The sequence below is a fragment of the Danio aesculapii genome, chromosome 4 (assembly GCF_903798145.1).
Source record: "Danio aesculapii chromosome 4, fDanAes4.1, whole genome shotgun sequence".
Taxonomy (NCBI): Eukaryota; Metazoa; Chordata; class Actinopteri; order Cypriniformes; family Danionidae; genus Danio; species Danio aesculapii.
This window is the reverse complement of record NC_079438.1, coordinates 2,560,199-2,577,698: the sequence shown is the minus strand read 5'-3', so window position 1 is coordinate 2,577,698 and position 17,500 is coordinate 2,560,199. Positions and strand designations below refer to the sequence as shown.

The following is a 17,500-nucleotide window of genomic DNA, read 5'->3' as shown; positions in this document are numbered from 1 at the left end:
ACAACTTAAACGCGTAACACAGACGTTTGAAGCATCACTTCATTTTCTCATGCCGTTTTTCTTGCCTGGTCTTGATTTAAGAATTTTTCGATATTTGGACTGGAATCGAGACGATATGACTAAGTAATAAAAGCTTTTTTGCAGTGTAGCTTTACGTGACACCGGATGGAAAAATGAATTATCCAAAAAAGTCGAGTGAATAAAAACGTGTCTTTGACGTTAGGTTAAGGGTGAACAAAACTCACTTTTGGAGCCGGATAGAATCCTCTAAACTCATCGGTAAAAGGGTCAATAACAGTAGTAACGCAGCGGTGGTATAGTTACTTTAGTAGTACTTAAGGCCCGCGCACACCGGGATGCTTTTGCTCGCCTTTTCCGTCGACGTTTAACGCCTCGTGACTAAATAAAGGGCGCCAATGTGATCGTGCACACCAACTGCGCATAAAATCGTAATTTTTAAATAAAAAAACCGCGCTGCGTCTAAACCTTCTCCTCCAATCAGATTGCCGCTTTTGTTCACATGCACGGAGCTGTTGAAGTTACAGTAAACAGCACTTGGAGGCGCTCAAGCGCAAAACTGTCAATGCGAGCGCACATTGAAGAAGATGCCTAGAGGCGGCATGAATGTGTAGCTGCTTATTGCACAGGTGAACAATAATCATTTCTTCATCGCTAGAGCTGGAGCTGCTACTTGAACCATGCTTGCGTGTTCGAATCGCCAGAATTGTCAACTTCCTGTCTTCTTCTGTGTTACAAGCGGGTGTCAGAAGCTTAAAGTTGTGTAGCGCCATCTAGCGTCAAGGAGTGAGTTTGCATACTCTTCTGCTCGATGCCGGTGAAAATTGCTTGGGTTTGAATCCGGAAAAACGTCTCGAAAAACGCTGACGATAAACGCAAAGCGCCCCGGTGAGTACGAGCTTTTAATGTTTCCGTGGGGACTCGTCATGTTTGTCACGTGACCCACCGCAGCCACAATAGTGCTGTAAGACTAATGAATCCCTTTTATTATGCTTTTCCGTTTTAATACAAAATATTCAAAATATCTGAATGGATTGTTAGACTTCCATAGACTTTCTTGTGTGTTTTAGGGTGCTTTCACATCTGTAGTTTGGTTCATTTTGGTCCGGACCAAGGGCAACAAATGATACATTGTAGCATTTTCTGCCGTCTTTGGGTCGTTTTCACAGCACACTGATTGCTTTGGTTCAAACCAGTTGAAAAGAACCAAAATGCAGTCATGTGACAAAATACACATCACTCATTGGCCAGATGTTTTTGAACGCATTTCCTAAACTGCTTTTCGATTGGTCAGAATTCACATGCCAGTGGAACTTCCGCAAGTAAACAAACCGGCAGACACAAAATATCTTATTATGGAGCTACGACTGCGCTGACTGATTGTATCCCTGCTCATAGTATACTATATAGTTTGTATACATAACTTTAGACGGACTATACATTTTGAGAATAAAGCGCGGCTGCGGCTGGAAAACGATGTTTTAATGCGTCGCACGTCACTTCAGGAGGTGTTAATAATAAACTTCGACATGGTCATCTTGCGGAAATATTACTAACGATCCGTCAGGTAATGTTTTCCCTCTCTCTCTCTTGGTGAAGCACTGTCAACAAATATTTTTCCTCCATATCCCATAATGCACAGCGCATCGGCCTAGGGCAGCTGGATTAGTCCAAAAATGCCCAGTAATTTTTGCGGTTGGGTCTGTTTTAGTTTGGATCATATTCTTACCACAAATGAACTGCTCCAGGGTTCGTTTGAAAGCGTACCGAGACCACCTCTTCAAGTAGGTCTCGGTACGCTTTTTATTTGGTCCGCTTTTGGTGCGCACTCGAGTATGATTGCTACATTCACACCTGCTCAAACCAACCGCACTAAGAGGGAAAACGAACTCTAGTGCGATTCACCCGAACTAAACAAGGCAGGTGTAAAAGCACCCTTACAAACTGTAAATGTATTGTTTTACTAAACGTGTGTGTATTTACATGTCTAAAACATAAAATAAGCATTGGGTGGTTAAAAACACTGCCTAACTGTGATCATGTGACACGTCTTTCTCTGGCTCAGCGCCAGCCAACGCACCAAAGCTCAGTTTGGATTTTGTTCGAGTCATGCTTGTCAAGTTGGATAACGAGTAAACACCAGCATCAGGGACATTACGTTCCTCACTTCAAAACAGAACAAAAGTAGGACTCTGTATTGATTTACCCTGCTGTTGCTCCCTTCCTCGTCATGTATCTTTCCTCTAACGTTACCTGAGCTCGTTTTTTTTGCTCTGCCCTGTCTGTAAGGTACCGAACCCTGCTGGCATCAGTGCACAAGAGAGGCAGAGTGCATTAACACGATGAGTCGATTATGAAATTCGCTGCCAACGCTTTTAGTAATCGGTCACCAATCCAGGTTTTAGGAACAACAAATAATAACTTGACTTCTAGTTGATCAATTGGTATCAGAAGTGGTGGCGAAGGCCTCTAGATTACGCGTATTTGACCAAAATAAAATATGATCAGGCCGTGATTTTTAATTATTTAATTAGGACAGTGCGGTCTGACTTTACTTAGACAAAAGTCTTGTCACTGAACAGAAATAATGTCCAGTATAGAATATAAAGTCATGGTGCAGTGGAAACAGAATAAATATTGTGTCTGACCCCATCATGAGCTGGGAGGACTGCATCCACACATCTCTGCAATGACTCAAATCACTGATTAATAAAGTCATCTGGAATGCCAAAGAAAGCGTTCTTGCAGGACTCCCAGAGTTCATCAAGATCCTTTTGATTCATCTTCAATGCCTCCTCCATCTTATCCCAGACATGCTTAATAATGTTCATGTCTGGTGACTGGGCTGGCCAATCCTGGAGCACCTTCTTTGCTTTCAGGAGCTTTGATGTGGAGGCTGAAGTATGAGAAGGAGCGCTATCCTGCTGGAGAATTTGCCCTCTCCTGTGGTTTGTAATGTAATGGGCAGCACAAATGTCTGGATACCTCAGGCTGTTGATGTTGATCATCCACTCTGCAGATCTCTCAGGCCCCATACTGAATGTAACCCCAAACCATAATTTTTTCTTTACCAAACTTGACAGATTTCTGTGAAAATCTTTTGGCAATTCCATGCGGCACACTTAGATTAAATTCATGTCCACAACAAAGCAAACATGGCAGATTCTGCAGAGGCCAACTTGAGTTATTTTCATTAGCATTATCACGAAGTGAGATTTTTCTATTTAACTATTTTGCTATTAAACATCCTGTAAGTTTCAGAACTCAAAACTTCCCAATTAATCCTGAATCACATTTTCATGAAACCAATGCTGCGTCCGTCCTAAATAGTCGCAAATAAAATGAGTATGTCCCAAACCGTGGTATGTTGAAAAGAGTATGCCAAAGTTTCCCGGATGGTCGACTATTTCCGGTAAACATTTGAAGTGTAGAAGCGCTAATATTGCCCAATACATTGCCCGTTGGATGTAAATTTGATTACAACTACAAACTCGGATAAAAATGTGTAAATAAACTACAAACATGACTGACGCGCGAGACCAACCGTCTCAGTTAAGTTGTTTGAAGGACTATTAATTAATATTTAGCCAACTGGAAAATATTTAAATCACGGTTTTTCATTGCCAAAATTCATTCATTCATTTTCCCTCAGCTTAGTCCCTTATTTATCAGGGGTCGCCACAGTAGAATGAACCGCCAACTATTCCAACATATGTTTTACTCTTTTCAGCCGCAACCTAACACTGGGAAACACCCATACACACTCACATTCACACATACATGTTTACCTAATTCACCTATAGCGCATGTGTTTGGACTGGGAGGAAAGACCAGAGCACCCCACACCAACACAGGGAGAACATGCAAACTCCACACAGAAATGCCGAACCAGCGACCTTCTGTGGGTTTTTGTGTTGTTTTTACCTTTTTTTTATGACATATTTCAACATATTTTGCCTAATTCACCATGTGACATACTCTAAACGCATAAATTTAATTAAATGTTGATCTTTGAGAAAGAAAATCAACCTGTTTGCCCCTGTGGATCTTCCTGTTTGACTGTGAATGTGTCTTCAATCTTCAGGTCTTCACTCTCCTCTTTAATAAACGCCATCTTTATAACAGTGTGGAGATCAGTCGCTTCAGCAGGAGTTTTCCTCAGTGTTTGGACACTGTGTCCTGTTTAAAATGAGAACAATGAACAGAATTAAAAGAAATCCACACTCAATCTGCGTCTCAATCAGCTCTCTATTTAGGATCAATATTACTCTCAAGCACTGAGATATTCTGTATCATTACGGCGGTGATATACAGTGAAAGCATACGTGTGTGAATAGGCAAGGCAAGCTTTATTAATAGAGCACAGTTTTACACAACCGTAGTTGATCCAAAGTGCTTTACAATAAAATAAACTAGAAAATAAAAAATAAAACTGGTATTACAAGGAAAATCTATGTATTAAATACTAAAATACAAATCAAAATAACATGCATGCGTCACTCAAAGGCAAGAGAGTAAAAAGAAGTCTTTAAAATAGATTTAAAAGCATCCAATGAAGGAGAAATCCTGATGTTCAGAGCCTTGGGGCCGCAACACAGAAAGCTCGATCACCTTTTGATTTGCAGCGAGACCGAGGGACACACAAAAGTAACTGATCATGGGATCTTAACGGTCTACAAGCTGTACACTGACATGGGCCGGGGCAGAATTGTGCAATGCTTTATAAGTGAAAAGGATTTTAAAATCAACTCTATAGGAAGCCAGTGCAATGAGGCGAGGGCAGGGGAGATATGATCTCTTTTCTTAGTTCCTGTTAATAATCTGGCGGCTGCATTTTGGACCAACTGTAGCCGAGAGAGTGTTGACTGAGGCAGACCAATGTACAAAAGAGTTATGGCCCGTTTCCACTGAGTGGTACGGTACGGTTCGGTTTGGTACGCTTTTATGGCCGTTTCCACTGTCAAAAAGCGTACCGAACCGAACCGTACCACTTTTTCGGCAGCCTTTCGAAAGGGTACCAAACACGAGAAAGGGTACCAAAAGGCGGAGCCACACGAGCAGCTGAACGCTATTGGTTTACAGAGATACATCATTCGCTTACGCAACAAGCCAGAATGAAAACAAAAAACCCGCCATGTTTGAAAAACACAGCGAGAGATTACAGCGGAATTATAAATACATATAATAACGAGCCATGGTCGATCCGGGCTCAAACAAACCTTGTCGTCTTGATGAACAGCCACAAAGCCAAGAAGAAGAGCAGATTTACCCTGTGCCCCGTAGTTTTTTACGAGCCAGTCTGAAGCGCGAGCGGTTTCGCTTTCTTGCTAGCGCTCGCGTGCGTCTAACATTATATCTGAAATAACAAACTTCTTGAGCTGATGATAATAACCTGCGCTTGATTATTGACGTGCTTTTGAAACCCGATCCTGTCAGACACTGTTTCTTCACGCTTCACTCTCGCGTTTGTCAAAGGAGAAGCCGGAAAAAAGGAGAACAATATTTTTCAGCAAACATGAACAAAATGCCATGTATAACTAACTTATTATCTTCATCTTTTAGACTAATATGAACCGGGAAACCACTAGCATTTGAATTCATTCATTCCCTCGGTGTATGCGTATTGTGTCACACACAAGTATTGTGATGTCTGCAACATCAGTTATCATTTAAATGACAATATTCCTGATATAAAGTGTAATAAGGTAAGTGGCATGAGCATGTGAGAGTCATTTCAGCAAATTATTGTAATATCTCAGTGACAAACATCTTAAAGGGACAGTTCACCAATAGTTCATGTAAATGACATCAAATTTACACACTAACAAAATTTTGAATATTAATTCATAGTGTAGCTGAGGGTGTTTACTAGTTTGGTGCCAGTTTAGATGACATCTTGTGCTCAAGCTACTGAAAAAGAAAGCTGCCGGACACTAGGGCCGCACAATATATCGTAAAATGATCATTATCACAATAATTGCATATTACGCGATATACGCATCACAGACAAGTGTGATAAAATACATGTATTTCATGCAAGGCATCTAAATTTGACCAATCAGATAGGGCATTGCTATATTTAGCCCGTTGAGGTTTCCTCCACTGCCTCCAATAGTTTTACCTACTATGGAAGTCAATAGCTACAGGTTTTCAGAGTTCTTCAAATTATCTTCTTTCGTGTTTAACAGGAAAAGAGAAATTCAGGTTCGCAAACACCTTAAGATATAATAAGCAAATAAAAGTTTTTGTGGTACTATCCCTTTAAGGCAAAACGTTGTGCTTAACTTGCCTACGTAAGAGAAAATGTTTAAAATATTGAGACTTTCATTTCGAAATCTTACACACTAAATATTTGAAGTACTTTACTAAGTGTTTTAGTGCTAACACAAGCTATTTAATCTGTTAAATGTAAGAAGCAGTGAAGAGCACTCATAAATCCCTCAGATAAATCCTAAAATGGCTGCTTGTCGACAATATTGACGTTTATATTCGCACATTCGTTCATTTTTGAACATTTCTGTCCTTGAGGTCACCATTGTACTTTGAATATTTGCATTGAACTGTAAGAATGACTTCCAAACAGGGGGCTGTTTCATAAAAGTGGTTAAGAACAGCGGAGATTGAAGTAGAAAACCTGACGTTAGTGAGGCGAACTAAACGTCCACGCTTAAATTTGTTCCGTAAGAGCAAGTTGAAGATCGTCTGATCGAACTAATCGGAGTTCAGTTGAAATAATCTAGAAACCCGCTCGTGCGCGTTACTGTCGTAAAACCCTGAGGGTCGAGCACAGATGCATCGATTGTGTTGTGCGCTACCATGGCAACTATGAGGACTGAAAGAGCTCTGAAATGAGACACAGCTATGTTCGCGGTGAGTGAGCCGCGTTTGTTTTAACACGAGTGAGCCGCGTTTGTTTCGCCAAGCTTTGTTGTAAGTCGTAGTTTTTGATTATTATGTTTAAATTATTATATAACCTAGTCCTATTAACGTTAAATTACACATTTGTCGCAATACATTGAAATTCCCTGCAGAAAAATCCAGCTTAAACCAGCCTAGACTGGTTGGCTGGTTAACCAGTCTGGTTTTAGAGGGGTTTTGGCCATTTCCAGGCTGGTCTTAGCTGGTCAGGCTGGAAAATGACCAGTTAAATCCAGCTAAAACCAGCCTGACCAGCCTGGTTTAAGCTGGACATAGCTGGTTTTGGCTGGGCTCCCAGCCTGGCTAGGCTGGTCAAGCTGGTTTTAACTTGTCATCTCCCAGCCTGACCAGCTAAAACCAGGCTGGAAATGGCTGGAAACTAGCCCGGAAATGGCCAAAACCCCTCTAAAACCAGGCTGGTCGACCAGCTAAAACCAGCCAACCAACCTAGGCTGGTTTAAGCTGTTTTTTTCAGTAGGGTTGTGCTTGATTTTGTAAAACCTCTCTTATTAAATTTTGTAATTCATATACTGCATATATAGCAAAGGACACCCCTCACAGATCTCTCTAAATTAATATTTTCGACAGGAAGCTTTACAATAATATCTTTGTGCATATACATTAGATTATTCAGTACCAAAGCAAAACTTAGAACTAATCTAACAACAAATAAACTGAAGATCACAGTCTAAAAATTAGTACACCCAAATTAATAAGTTGAGGGAAAATATTAGGTAAAATTTTAATAAGCAAGGAAAAAAAATCAAAATAAACATTAAAAAAATTAGTTGAAATGTTGTAGTTTGATTTATTATATTATTTTTATTATGACTTAAGTTTAAATATATTATCGTTCTTTTCTAAAAGATGTTTAGTGTATATATATTTACTATGAAGTGACTAAAGTTTTAATCATTATTAAGAGGTTAAGTGAAATAAAATGGCATCAACTTACCGAACGTTAATGTTAACACTTGATTAAGCTTGAACTTGGCTTAGCCTAACCTAGTTTCCCAGCATAAGTTGCCATAGTAATTGAGTTCGAACAATCGTAAATTAGATGTATGAAACAGAATCCGCCATTAATAAACCTGACGTACCAAAATAAGCCTGGCTTTTTCTCTAAGCTTGATTTAAGGAACAGCCCCAGCACTATTTTACTGGCTGTGAAAAGTGCACTACTACAGTCAATGGCTGTTAATATGATTTCAGTATTTATGTTAGAATTTGAATAAAATATTTTTCTGAAATTAAATATTATTCAGGAGGAAGTCCGAACGTGTGAATATAAAACCAACTTTACCTCAGTGTTGACCACAACGAGCTCATCGCCTTAATCGCAGAGGTATCCACAAATGATACAAATATGCTTTCAAATATATATATTTATGTATTTCAAAATACACAATAAATTCAAATTCGTAGGAAATGCTTGTTTTATGACTCCCATAGTATTAATTTCGCCAGCTACGGCAGTTAATTTCATCCTTTGTAAAACGTATGGAGTTGACCAACCTGAGGGTGCGAAAATGATGGCAGAATTGAGATTTTTGTGGTGAAATAAGTGCTTTAAATAGATTATCGAGTGATCAGTTTTGCCTTATTCATCCTCAAGAATCAAAACAAAATAAGAAAGACGTTTATCTGCGTATAAAAATCATGTTTCATTTCAACGTTTTCTCTGTTTACAATCTAAATCTCTCGCCGTGTGCAGGCTATGTTCGTTGTTTATGAATGTTTGTATCATTGTATGACGGTGAACATTAATATTAACATAAAAATCTGGCGAGTGACTGAATTAATCTGTCAACAGCTTCACGATACAGGGATCGAACGGACGCGCATCTTTCTGTAAGTCAAGTAGGCTGTGTACTCGCGCAAATAAACTTGTTTTTAGATTAATTTTAGATAAAGTCTTATATATGTTGCGTTTTATGACAAATAACTAATTTAGCACCGCCTATAAACGCTTATAACTACGACTTATGTCGACTTATAAACCGTAAAAACTTTAAAGCACTAACCTCTTTTCGGACCATAGGAGCGCAGCTGTATGACGTTCTCACAAACCAAAATAAAAGTCTTATAATAATATAATAAAATAGAATAAGTAATTAATTAACTTTAAGGGATAATATAGATTCCTAAAGTCATTTATACCAATTTATAAATCTATACAGTTTTATTAATCTGCAAAGCATTTCGTATTCTTAAAAAAGAAAACACAAAGAATTAAATGTATTAAATTGGATTACATTTAAAATGTTTAGTTTTTTCAATGTTTCCATATTGATAGTGTATAAAGAAAGAACATATATAAAAAAGAACAGCCATAAATGATTATACTGATGGTAATTTAGAACTCAACAGGTTTATCTTTATTAAAACCATCAGTCTGTGCTTAAAATCTAAATAAATGTTCATTAATTTTCCTTAGGCTTAGTCCCTTATTTCAAATAAAAGATAATCAGGTTAATGATTAAGCTAATATGGCTAATTAATTAAAGTAGTATCTTTTAGTGTTAACTAATTTACAAACATCATTTTACTTCCTATTAAAGTCCTAGATTAACACTGGAAAGTTTAAATAAATACTATTGATTTCCATAGTGTACTCTTTTATAAAAGGGGTTATATTGTAATGCAATTTCATATTACACTAACAATAAATATTGTTCTTTAATTAAAGCCTTAAGTTCTAAGTTTAAAAAACATTACTTGTATTACTCTTCATCAAGATATAATAAAATATTTCACTGTTGAAATTGTATTAATAATAATCCCTTATATTTATATAGCGCTTTTCTGGACACTCAAAGCGCTTTACATGTTGAGGGAAATCTCCTCATCCACCACCAGTGTGCAGTATCCACCTGGATGACGCGACGGCAGCCATATTGAGCCAGACTGGACACCAGCTGATTGGGGGAGAGAAGTGATGTAGCCAATTATGATATGGAGATGGTTAGTAGGCCATGATGCCGGGGTTAAACCCCTACTCTTTTTTCGAAGTCCTGGGATTTTTAACGACCACAGAGAGTCAGGACCTCGGTTTAACATCTCGCCTGAAAGATGGCGCTCACAGACAGTATAGTGTCCCCTTCACTATACTGGGGCGTTAGGACCCACACAGACCCCAGGTTGAGCGCCACCTGCTGGCCTCACTAACACCACTTCCGACAGCAACCTAGAAATTCATAGGATTGTATCATCACACTTTACAGTAAGGTTTCATTAGGTAATGCATTAACAAGCATGAACTAAGTATGAACAATACTTGAGCAGCACTTATTAATCATAGTTTAACATTTCCTAATGCATTACTAACATTAGGATTCATCTTTGCTGACATTAGCTAATGCAATATGAGTTACGAACTAATCACGAACAACTGTATTTTCATTAACGTTAACTGACATGAACAATGCTGTAATAAATGTATCATTCATTGCTTGTTCATGTTAGTAAATGCATAAACTAACATTAACGAATGCAACCTTATTCTAAAGTGTTACCAACTAAAGATATTGTAGCCATCTGAACACCTAATTGATCCATTGTCTAATTACATCAAAAGTAGATTATATTCATTGTAAATAATAGTACACACCAGCTAGTGTTGCTATTTGTTTTATTTTTGTGCCTTGTTTGTTGTCCGTTCAAATCTTTTGGATTAAAAAAGGAGAAGATATGAAATAAAGACCTTTTTGCAAGTGGAAATGTATTTTACTAAAACAAAAGACCTCAAACATCATCATCAGTACAATACAGACATCAAAAAACAAACCAAACAAGGAAAAGGTGGAACGCATAATCAAATCCCTTACTATTGTAATTGCCGTTGTTATGAATCAACTGGGTTCATGCTAACTGTATGTACAGTGAGGCAAAAAAGTATTTAGTCAGCCACTAACTGTGCAAGTTCTCCCACTTCAAAAGATGAGAGAGGTCTGTAATTTTCATCATATGTATATCTCAACCATAATGCTGCGTTCACACCAGACGCGGAAGAAGCATCAAGCGAGAGTGAATTACATGTTAAGTCAATGCAAAGACGTGAATAGACATCCTGCGGTGTGATACGCGTGAATGAGGCGGCGCAAATAACGTGATTCCCGTTGTGGCGCGAGTTGAGCGTTCTGTGTGATTGATGCATGTATTGCGTGTTTCACGCGAAACGCTCGAGTAAAGAAATCTGAACTTTAATGGACATTCGCGCCATGTTAACCAATCAGGAGCTTGTTCTTGTGGGGGCGTGATTACGACGTATCGCCTGTTGTTGGTGCACAGAGCTGGGTGCACATCTGAAAGGATCTAGTGGACTCAGACACGGCTCCAAACGAATCGACGCTGTTTTTCAGCCTTCATAAAGCACATAAACACAGTTATTCTCTCAATAAAATCCATGTTAGCCATTTAGCAACGAAGCTAGTCACCGGGCAGACAGACGCCCTGCTTATGACGTGAATCTGTGTATGTTCTGAAGTGAATTAGACTCGCGAATGAAGCAGATTTGATGTGCAAATTAAGTGGATTTTGATGCGCGAATGAAGCGAGTAACTCAAAATGTTCACGCATCTATTAACGCGCGAATAGCGCTATTTATACCAGCGTTCCACGTCTGGTGTGAACAAAGCATGAGACAAAATGAGGAAAAAAAAAAATCCAGAAAATCATATTGTAGGATATTTTATTAATTTATTTGGAAAGTATGGTGGAAAATAAGAATTTGGTCAACAGCAAAATTACATACCTTTGTTGTGTATGCTTTGTTGGGAATAACAGAGGTCAAAGATTTTCTTTAAGTCATCACACACTGTTGCTGGTATTTTTGGCCCATTCTTCCATGCAGATCTCTTTTAGAGCAGTGATGTTTTGGGCAACAGAATTTCAACTCCCTCCAAAGATTTCCTATGGGGGATCTGGAGGGCTATGGGGGCTAGGCCACTCCAGGACCTTGAAATGCTTCTTACGAAGCCACTCCTTTATTGCCCGGGTGGTGGGTTTGGGATCATTGCCATGCTGAAAGACCCAGCCATGTTTCATCTTCAATGACCCTGCTGATGGAAGGTTTTCACTCAAAATCTCACGATACACGATTCTTTCCTTTACATGGATCAGTCGTCCTGGTCCTTTGGCAGAATAGCAGCCCCAAAGCATGCTGTTTCCACCCCCATGCTTCACAGTAGGAATGGTGTTCTTTGGGTGCAACTCAGCATTCTTTCTCCTCCAAGCTCTATTTTGGTTTTATCTGGCCATGACATTCTTCCTATCCTCTTCTGGATCATCCAAATGATCTCTAGCAAACTTCAGATGGGCCTGGCCATTTACTGGCTTAAGCAGGGGGACACGTCTGAGACTGCAGGATTTGAGTCCCTGGCGGTGTCCTGACGATTTATCCTACCCATCAGATTATGCTACCAACATTGTATTTGAATAGTTCTGAGGTTGGGGATAGGGATTAGGTAGGTTAGGGCGATGTTACACCTTCATATCATACTACTCCACCTTAAAATTTACACTGGTAGCAAAATCTGATGAATAGCATATTGCGTCATCAAAATGTGCTACCTACTTTTTGAATGGGAGGTAGGACAATCTGGGAAGGTAGGACAAATACATAACAGCGGCGCAGTGTGTAACTGATGGTAGCCTTTGTTACTTTGGTCCCAGCTCTCTGCAGGTCATTCACTAGGTCGCCTCGTGTGGTTCTGGGATTTTTGCACACAGTTCTTAGGATCATTTTAAGCCCACAAGATAAGATCTTGCATAGAGCCCCAGATCGAGGAAGATTATCAGTGGTCTTGTCTGTTTTCCATTTTCTAATAATAGCCCCCACATTTGATTTCTTCATACCTCGCTGCTTACCTATTGCAGATTCAGTCTTCCCAGCATGGTGCAGGTCTACAATTTTGTTTCGGTGTCTTTTTGACAGCTTTTTGGTCTTGACCATAGTGGAGTTTAGAGTGTGAGCGTTTGAGGTTGTGGACAGGTGTCTTTTATATGGATAACGAGTTCAAACAGATGCTATTAATACAGGTAATGAGTAGAGGACAGAGGAGCCTCCTAAAGAAGAAGTTACAGGTCTGTGAGAGCCAGAAATCTTGCTTTTTTGTAGGTGATCAAATACTCATTTTACTAAGGATTTTACTAATAAGGTCATAAAATATCCTACAATCTGATTTTAATGATTTTTTTCCTCATTCTGTCTCTCATAGTTGAGATATACCTATGATGAAAATTACAGACCCCTCTCATCTTTTTAAGTGGGAGAACGTGCACAACTGGCGGCTTACTAAATACTTTTTTGCCTCACTGCATGTACGTGAACAACAGATGGTTGTTCCCAGCAAATGTTGAACTTGTCAACACAGTTTCGCTGTTTGTTCACACAAAAATGAACATATAAGATAACTCAACCTTTCTAAAAACTGGCCAGGGTGAAGATTTTCTAAAACTACAGGTACAGTGTGGTCATGTGGACACAACTTGAATTTTTTACCTCATGAGGTCAGTGTGCGCGCAATTTTCTCCTCTCTGATTGGCCAACACAGCTGGGCTCACATGTAAACCCAAATGAGGCAAATTGCGCAAGATTGCGGCAAATATGATACGCATTCCATGCTGTTCGCAGTGCAACCACCTCTGGTAATCCACCGCTGTTCTCATGTTTTACTGCCGCCTGTTGGTTAAGCATACTCTTAACATGCATCACACTGGGTTTTAGCTTTTTGCATACTTGTCAACACTTCAGTTTTTCCTGGGAGTCTCCCGTATTTCACACCCATCTCCAGTCACCCTCCAATTTTGTTATTTCTCCCAAGAAGCTTAGCCAGTTAACCGCTGTACAAGGGATTACATTATATACAAGATTCTCAAGATACTCTGCAATCCATATGTGCATTTTTCTCTACTGAAAATAACTTCCCCACTTGGTAAACCCCTGTCCTCATCAGTAATTATATCAGTGTTAGCAAGATAAACTCATTAAGACTCACTCTAAATTATTAAAATTCCCAAATTGGCAATTCTGGGCCTCGGGTTATGTCTTTGGTGGTGCTTTTTCTCATAATTTGACTCAGTGGATGTGGCGTTATCCATGAGGACCCAAGTCCCACCTTGTGACATGTTGCTGGGTTAAAAGATTTCAGCATATATTTCAGAGCAGGGGTTTCCAAACTCAGTCAATGTCCTGTAGAGTTTAGCTCCAACTTCCCTCAACACACTTGCCAAGACATTTCTAGCAAGCCTACTAAGAACTTGATTAGGTAGCCCAGGAGTATCTGATTGGGGTTGGATCTAATCTATGCAGGACACCAGCCTTCCAGGACCGAGTTTGGGCACCCCTGTTTTAGAGAGTTAAGATAGAGTTTTGAGAGTATTTAAGGCGAATTCGACAGAAAGTCACACACCATAAACACTCCCGTTTTTCCCGGAAGTCTCCCGTATTTCATACCCACATATCCCCACCCTCCCATTTTTTCTATTTCTCCTAGAAAACTCCCGTAATTTCAGCCTGCCCCCAGTCCTTAGCTTTTTGGTAAAGTGTGCAACACCTCCAGGTTGCCAACTCCAGGTTGCCAACCAGGTTGCCAACTCCGATTGTATTAGCTGGCTGAAACTTGGTCCATAGTACACTTACTAACACCACAGTACAGTTTGTAACCCCGTTCTTAACTGTGTTTTTCAGACAAACACACACTGCCACACCCAAGGTTGAGGTTAAGGTTAGACTGACCTTATAAACAGGACTTCTCTCCGGTGTGAGTTCTCATGTGGCAATTAAGAACGTGTTTACGTGAGAAGGTTTTACCGCACTGTGTGCAGCTGTAAGACGGCTCCCCACTGTGAGTTCTCATGTGAGAATTAAGATGACTTTTCATAGTAAAACCCTGACCACATTGAGAGCAAGTGTGGCGTTTGTCTTTAGTGTGAAGTTTCATGTGGATTCTCAGGCTGGCCCTTTGACCAAATCTCTTTCCACACTGTTGGCAGACGAAAAGCTTCTCTCCGGTGTGAACAGTCATGTGCATTTCAAGTTTCTGTTTTTGATAGAAAGTCTTCCTACACACAGTGCAGGCATGCGGCTTTTCTCCAGTGTGAATTGTAACATGCTCTTTAAGAGCATGTGATTGACTGAATCTCTTTCCACAATGTTGGCAAGGAAATGGTTTCTCTCCAGTGTGAACTCTGATGTGTACTTTAAGGTTTTCCTTTTGAGTGAAACTCTTTCCACACTGAGGACACGTGTAAGGCCTCTCCTTGGTGTGAACTCTCATGTGGACTTTGAGTTTTTCATTCTGACTGAAACTCTTTCCACACTGATCGCATGAGTAAGGTTTCTCTTTGGTGTGAACTCTCTTGTGGGTTTTAAGTTTAGAATTTTGACCGAAACTCTTTCCACACTCATCACATGAGAAAGGCTTCTCTCCGGTGTGAGTGATCATGTGCTGATTAAGATTGCTTTTACTTGCGAAGGTTTTATCGCACTCTGTGCAGATGTAAGGCTTCTCTTTAGTGAGTGGTTTGTCTTTAGTGTGAAGTTTCATGTGGATTCTCAGGCTGGCCCTTTGACCAAATCTCTTTCCACACTGTTGGCAGACGAAAAGCTTCTCTCCGGTGTGAACAGTCATGTGCATTTCAAGTTTCTGTTTTTGATAGAAAGTCTTCCTACACACAGTGCAGGCATACGGCTTTTCTCCAGTGTGAATTGTAACATGCTCTTTAAGAGCATGTGATCGACTGAATCTCTTTCCACAATGTTGGCAAGGAAATGGTTTCTCTCCAGTGTGAACTCTAATATGTACATTAAGGTTTTCCTTTTGAGTGTAACTCTTCCCACACTGAGGACACGTGTAAGGCCTCTCCTTGGTGTGAACTCTCATGTGGACTTTGAGTTTTTCGTTCTGACTGAAACTCTTTCCACACTGACCACACGAGTAAGGCTTCACTCCAGTGTGAATTCTCATGTGAACATAAAGGTTTGGTTGATGATTAAAACCTTTTCCGCACTGACTGCAAATGAAATCCCTATTAGATTTGGTTTTCGGAGATCTTTTACAAGATGATTTTTCATCAGTCGTTAAATCTTGATGTTCCTCAATCTGATCTTCCTCCTCCATTTCATTCATCTCTGGAGTCTCTTCTTTCAGCGCCATCAGCTCTGAAGAGAGAACAGTACTAATCAGCCCTAGTTCAACCCTTTACCACTTGACACCGGATAAGTCATTCATTCATTTTCTTTTCGGCTTAGTCCCTTTATTAATCCGGGGTCGCCACAACAGAATGAACCGCCAACTTATCCAGCACATGTTTTACGCAGCGGATGCCCTCCCAGCTGCAACCCATCTCTGGGAAACATCCATTCACACTCATTCACACACATTCACTACGGACAATTTAGCCTACCCAATTCACCTGTACCGCATGTCTTTGGACTGTAGGGGAAAGCGGAGCACCCGGAGGAAACCCATGCAGGGAGAACATGCAAACTCCACACAGAAACGCCAACTAACCCAGCCGAGGCTCGAACCAGCGACCTTCTTGCTGTGAGGCGACAGCACTACCTACTGCGCCGCCACACCGGATAAGTGGTTTGTTAAACACAAAAAAAGACTGCTCGATGTTCAGATTTGCAGGGAAGCCATGTTTTATTAATGACTCCAATCACAGCTCAGATACTGCACTTATTACAGTTCCATCCCTCATCTACTTCTATTCGATCCTCAGACAATACGGACCAGAGTATTCTCTTGAGATTTATGTTGGAATTGCGGACAAGTATCCACATGATTTCTTGCACTGTTTTCTATTACAAACAATGTATATAAAAGTTTCATCATCCATTTTCTCCTGGTTTATATTTTCCCTGAAGGAACGTTACTGTTAATCGTTACTATTATGTTTATTATACTATTTTGTATTTATTTAAGCTTTCTTTTTACTCGCTGTGAAACTGTAATATATTTTAGCCGTATTAAAGGTGCAGTAGGTGGTTGTCTTCAAAAACATTTTTGTTGTGCGGGTTGAGTCTCTTCACATTCCAATAGTAACGAATACGACCTCCAAAGACTACGTCGAATAGTTCAGACTGCTTAGCGAATCACTGATACAACCCTTCCTACTCCCCAAGAACTGTACTTATCCAAAACGAGCAGAAGGGCTGCCAAAATCACTCTGGACCCCTCACACCCAGCACACTGTCTCTTTGAACTTTTACCTTCTGGTCGACGCTACAGAGCACTGCGCACCAGAACAGCCTGACACAGAAACAGTTTCTTCCCTCAGGCAATCCATCTCATGAACACTTGATGATAATAATTGCGAAACCAACATCACTACTTGCTATACACTTTATACACATATACACTTATTTAACAACACACTTTACACGCCAATTTGCACATAACAGCTGCACATATAACGTTGTATATAGTAATAAACATGTACATACACTTGTCAATTTGTATATTTGCACTCACTACTTCTATTTTTTTTTTTATATATATTTATTATCTGTTTTTTGTCCTGTCTCTGTAATGCTGTTGCACTGTAGAAGCTCTGT

The 17,500-nt window shown here is 39.8% G+C and overlaps 1 protein-coding gene across 1 annotated transcript in view; it reads right to left on the bottom strand.

The window, feature by feature from the left end:
• The window catches only part of si:cabz01032454.3 (gastrula zinc finger protein XlCGF57.1), a 27,727-nt gene that overhangs the window by 8,524 nt on the left and 1,703 nt on the right, over positions 1-17,500 (bottom strand). Inside the window, exons 2-3 of the mRNA XM_056455308.1 lie at positions 15,540-16,099; positions 14,898-15,443 (exon numbers count right to left, since the gene is read on the bottom strand). Of these exons, the coding sequence (XP_056311283.1) occupies positions 14,898-15,443; positions 15,540-16,099 (1,106 nt within the window). The remainder of the gene's footprint in view (positions 1-14,897; positions 15,444-15,539; positions 16,100-17,500) is intronic.